At 39.0% G+C, this 5,842-nt stretch overlaps 1 protein-coding gene across 1 annotated transcript; it reads right to left on the bottom strand.

The window, feature by feature from the left end:
* Positions 1 to 3,285: 3,285 nt before the first annotated feature.
* LOC131264685 (uncharacterized) lies at positions 3,286 to 4,232 on the bottom strand. The gene is made up of 2 exons (XM_058266955.1): positions 3,978 to 4,232; positions 3,286 to 3,915 (listed from the first exon to the last, which is right to left on the bottom strand). The coding sequence occupies exons 1-2, from the start codon at positions 4,230 to 4,232 to the stop codon at positions 3,412 to 3,414; spliced, it is 759 nt and encodes a 252-aa protein (XP_058122938.1). The 3' UTR covers positions 3,286 to 3,411.
* Between the last annotated feature and the right edge of the window lie 1,610 nt (positions 4,233 to 5,842).

Raw genomic sequence — 5,842 nt, 5'->3', positions numbered from 1 at the left:
TTGTAGTTTCCCTCTGTAGACTTAATGTGACATCCTGACAAAGACCCTCCTTAGAGTACCTATTCCAGCATTTAACTTATTTTTTAATTGTTCTACAACGTTCATCATTCAAGTTTAAAAGCAAAGTTTCATGGTGTAATATTTTTGCACAAGCATCTGTTACCACGTTAAATGAGTCTGTGTTGTAGTGCACATGGACAATCAATGTCCTGATATTTTTCGTAATACGAGTAGCTGCACTGACCCTTTGCTTCAGGCACACCGAGTCCATAAGTTTCTTCAATTTTTCGGTCTTCGCATCATTGAACCAATCAATGTTGAAGTCCACAATAAAGCCAAAGTCTATAAATCTGTCAAACAAATCATCCAGAACTTTTACAAATGTCTATTTGAACTAGATGAGTGATACAAAACGCCATAGTTCTTATAAATTAATAAACCAAGTCAACAAGCACTCCTCTATGCTTTAAAGGGACACTGATATCTTCTTTGAATGAGGTGGCACAACTTGTAACAATTGTTTTTTAACTCTCTCGTTTTAGCACTTGTGCAAAGGCAACCGTTCGGAATAAACGTAAAAACCAATAATTTAAAATTCAAATATTGAAACATTTCAAAATGTAATGAAATATTGCATGAACAGTTTCACATTGAAATGTTTCCAAGCGAAATATATCATATTATTTAAATCAAAGCTACGCCAAGGTTGCTACAGAAAAATGTGCTGGGTGGTTTTAGCAGTGACATCTGTAATTGGGATCGGGAATGAAAAAGCTTTCACTCACGGACTTTAATTTTTTTCACGGTTAGATGTCGTTAACAGACTAAAGCTCGTGTGATTTGAATTTAATTTAAATTAAAAATTGGCGGTTTTCCGAAAAAAGTCAACGAATTTAAAACCGCGAATATGTGTTTCTTCCGTCTTTTATTTATACCGTGTTGTTATAGCCTGTTTTTGTCCTAGTTTTGTTTCCAGGAAGGCTTGATAAAATGTTAGTTTAATATGATTGTAAATGCAAAGCTTCAGCCCAGTTAGAAGATTAACCTGTATCAAACTGTGAGAGGTTAATCCAAATCCCGGTTTTTTTTATATGATAAAGGCTCCTTGACTGGCTTATGCCATGCTCATGGCTGAATGGGAATGAAACATTTATCGGGACAAAAATAGAACTGTTGCTCATTTCAGGCATTTTCTGAGGAATGTGTTTGACATTGGCTAGATATAATTATTTCCTAATTATCAGCAGGGAAAATTCAGTCAAGGAAAACTAACAGGTAGAATACCCATAATTTGCCATGTACACATAATTGGCTAATGTGTCGACAATTATGCCCGGTTTTACCTACCTTAAATGTGGTGCCGGAGTAATGCAGGTTAATTATAAATGAAAAGTTTTACCTTTCGCATAATTTAGAACTTTATTACCCATCAAATTAACATATCTCCTTACTTATATTTCTCGATTTCAAAATTGTTTAGACGAACAGATTTTAACTTTCCCTATCACAGACCTAGTTAAAAGGGCCAATGTTTAGTGTTACAATCTAATTTGGTGTTCCGGGAGTTTGTGGACCGCCGCCAGAACGTTCCATATTTTTGCCGTCTTTCGGAGGATTCAATGCAGCATCAGCTTATCGTAAAAAAACCAAAATGCCAGCTAGAGAACCAAATGAACTGCAAACGGATCCCTGCCTGTGGTGATGCTGACATTGCAGAGATGTTTACCGCTGGATTCTGAGATATTTGAAGCCTCATATGCAACGTTAAAAAACTTAAAATGGCTTACCGTCCAGGCCCTGATGCCATTCCATCTGTATTACTAAAGCGGTGCAGTACGGGCCTTGTCCCGAACATCCCTACCGTTTGTCGCTATACCTATGCACTAGAAAGGAGACAAAAATAAAGTGACACGAAGAGTTACGTTAGTACTGGCACTAACCATTTTTGGGAACTGATTGTTTATTATGCGCTGATCGGTAATGTGAAAAACTACGTACCATTTGAGCAGCATGGGTTCATGCCCTAGTGCTCAATTTCGTAAAATTTAGTCGAATTTATTTCGGAATATCTGAGCTGCATGCTTGTTTGTTTGCAAAAACTCGATAGGATTGGACTACTCGAATGTCTGATCTTGTGGTTTCGGTCGTATCTACTAACGTATCGTGTCTACTAACAAAAAATCGGGACTTAGTGCTCGGACGAATTGTTAAGTACCTCTGGAGTCCTGCAAGGCAGCAATCTAGGGTCCATTTTGTTTTTACTTTAGGTCAATTATGTAGCCTCAGTGCTGCCCTGTGATAGCTTTAAAATGTATGCTAAGGACTTGCAAGTAATTAATAGTAATAAGAACTGTAATATTTTACAAAAACAGCTTAAATTGTTTGTCAAATAGTACTATCGTAACTTCCTGGTCATCTGTGTTAAGAAATGTGCGGTAGTGTTTTTCTCGCGATCAAGACATAACAACTCAGTCATAACTATTTTATCAGTCCAGTTCAGGGGTCGGCAAAGTCTGGCCTACCAGCTGGTTTTATTTGCCCATACAAAAAACCTATCTTTATTTTTATGTGAATTATTCACGATAGCCAGGTTTGTTTTGTTTACCAAAAATGAAGATTAAAATTGTTGAACGAAGTATTCATTATCAGGGTAATTCCTCCTATACTTTTTGATAAAATTTTACTATCGTATTTGCATTCTTGACCGTTCTAATAATTCCTAGTCAATTTTGATACCCATTACGAAATAAAATAAGGCTTATAATATTAAACCCTTCCGAATTCATAGTTGAGTTATTTTACTGACTGAGAGTATGCCAGTAAAACCAAAATATTTTTAAATAATTAGAGAAGAGATTTAATTATTAGTACCACAAATTCAAAGTATATATGTTTAAAAAGATCAAAATTAATCGAAAATAAGTATCAATATGTTTAAAAAAGTGTAATGATGCAATCATAAACACATTTGTCGTACACCACTTGTTTATGTAACTTTACTATTTACAAAGTTTATACTCCATTTTGAAAGGGTTCAATGTTACTTAAATCATCGTTTATGGTATCCGTCCCACGTATTCGGATTCTACGTCAACATCGGAAACATTTTAGGATATGTATGTCCGACCACGTATCAAAACGAATCGTCCAACCAAAACGAATCGTCGAAACAGGTGATAAGAAATGTATCAGGTTTTGCGGTTTCTTTCTGCAAGCACATTTGTTTTGATCCAGTTTGAGATGTCACAAAAACATGTTCTTAAGCACCTTACCAACATATTTATTAGTTCGCTCAACTTTAAATTCAAGTGAAATTTCAATACGGTAAATTCGGTTTGATGATAATAGTACGACATAGGCCAGCTCTGTCATTTTCGTATCAAACATATAAAAGTTGGATTATTTTGCTTTCTACTCGTTTTGACTTTTGTCTGTCCGATCATCGAATTGGGGAGTAATATATTCCAGCAGTTGTAGGTTGCGGATTAACGACGTTATGGACATTTCCGCCTGTTCAACGCGATCGAGCAGTGCCCTAATGGCCTGCCCGTTGGATCCTGATGAAGCTGGTTCCGGTTGGATGGCGAGAAGTGACCGCAGTTCGTCCAACTCGGCCAGCATCCGTGAGCGAAAGATTGGGTCATGGGCGAACTGTTCGGTAACGCTAGCCAGGCTGCCCTTGGATGTGCGCATCGCGGTTAGCAGCTGATTGATGAGCCCAAACGGTTCGGGTTTAGGACGAACGACTGGGGGCGATCGCAAGGGGGTCGATGTGTACCCCAGCGGGCTGTGGATACAGCTTCCCGCGTGTTGTGTTGGTGTGGCCGGCGGTGTGAGGTCATCTGGCAAGGAAATGTTTGGCGACGGCCAGCATTCTGCTCCAGTCCGATGGAGACTATGAGGATGAAAATGATGCTGAAAAATAGATTTTGAAGCATAAGTCACACTGTTTTTAGACCAGAAAAAATGCTGCTTACGTGCAAAGATGGCAATGTTCGAAAAGAGTTTGCGGGGGCATCTCTCATTTGGAACTGTTGACGCTCGAATGGTGGTGGTTGGCCGAGAAAATCCGCCATTGCACGATACGCCGGCAGCAGAGATCTCCGGAACGATTCCAGCATCAGCGGACACTCGGTTTTGGCACAGTCGATCAGCGAAATCATCAGCGCACCGATATTTTCTACAAGCAGCACAAAAAACTGACAATTTTGATCATCTTGAAACGAATTCATGATTTTCTAGAGCGCTTTATGTCATAGGCTGTAAACGTACTACGAACATAAGCCAACTTTGATTGTAACTATTGCTACGAAACGTTGGTAAGTTGATGCAGCAATATAATGGTCGGCTGTCAGATAAGTTATTGAATGCATTAATTTTGCAAAGGTTTGGTAAGTTTGAACCCAACAAATGTCTATCAAATAATAAAACAATTAAATCAAAAGCACCCCAACTTTATATTGAAATTGTCCAAACTGATAACGTCTGCAAGGCTGCACAGTTACAAAACTTTTGAACCATAAGAGATCTTTCGCTTAGTTTTCTGACCTCACCAACTTCTATTATCTATCAAATGTTTCTGTGTATTACATTTGGCAGCGCGAAGTTAGCCTGGCCGATATTTATCAAATAAGTATCAAGTATATAAAGTATCAAGCGCAGTTTTCTCCGGCGTCGCGAAGTCACGGCCCGGACGGAACGCGTTGATACCGAATCAGATGGACTTCCGCTGGCCTGGCGAAGATTCTTGCGTGACAGACGACGACGCACTCGGCCGGGTTACCTTCGCGCTCGGTCGGATAACCGCCTCGTTACAACATTTTTAAATGCGGATAGTTACAATATCGTGGTTGAGTGAGGTAAGATTGCGTAGCTCTGCCTCATGAGACCACTTCCAGTAAACCAAATCTGGGTCGAAAAGTGTGTCAAAATGTAGTTCAGGGTTTCTGCAATCATTACCTGATGATGTGATACAATTGATTAGTTGTCTTTGACAATTGATGAATTATCTTTGAGTTTGGTATTCATCGTAGAAGTGTTGAGCATAACTTCCAAGTGATGCAAGTAAATACCCAAATTTCACCCGGTAGATTCACCTAAGACAAACCATGTTATAGAACATTATAGGACATGGCATAAAGAAGCTGGCTGGGGATGGTAGAAAAAGCAGACACATCAGAAAGTATAAGCTAGGTAAAACATTCGGAAATGTGGACGGGGTGTGTAACCAGTTGACAGCTTACCAGGTGTAGCTGTGTTATTGTTGAAACTGCCGAGCGATATTACAGGTTTACTAAAGTCGATAGCTCGGCCATGTAGAGGATGCCAGAATCCTCTATCTGATGGCGCTTAAGCTCCTCGACTATTTCATTGCAGTCATTCCTCACATTATATTTCGACCTAAACTGGCCGTCTCGGTCAAAACTCAGCGCGTCTGTAAATGGAGAAAAAAAAACATGTAGACGAAGCGAGGAGTCTGAGAAAGTTTAACTTAATTTCAAGCAAACTTTTGCATCACTTTTTATGGTGTAGAAAAATACTGTTTTTAAAACACTTATTCTTAAGCGAACTAGATCTTAAAGCCATTCGAACCTTAAAGCATCACGTGCAAAATAAAATCGGAGTATCATAGGATCGGAAAATACGAACGGAGAGTTTGGTAAAACTTGGGTTATCGCTAAGCTTGGGCCTAAGGGAACGGGTCGAAAGTGAAAGTGACCAAGTGACCGTGACTAGTAGCGCGGTCGACTGGAAATTGTCCACGACAATTGTTCGAATGATTCAAAATATTACAGTTCATTAAAATTTCATTAAAGTTGTCGAACTATTCAAAAGAAAGAAG

This window comes from Anopheles coustani, chromosome 2 (genome assembly GCF_943734705.1).
Source record: "Anopheles coustani chromosome 2, idAnoCousDA_361_x.2, whole genome shotgun sequence".
NCBI classification, from domain to species: Eukaryota; Metazoa; Arthropoda; class Insecta; order Diptera; family Culicidae; genus Anopheles; species Anopheles coustani.
The sequence above is the reverse complement of the archived record's forward strand: the minus strand, read 5'-3'. Positions and strand labels throughout refer to the sequence as shown.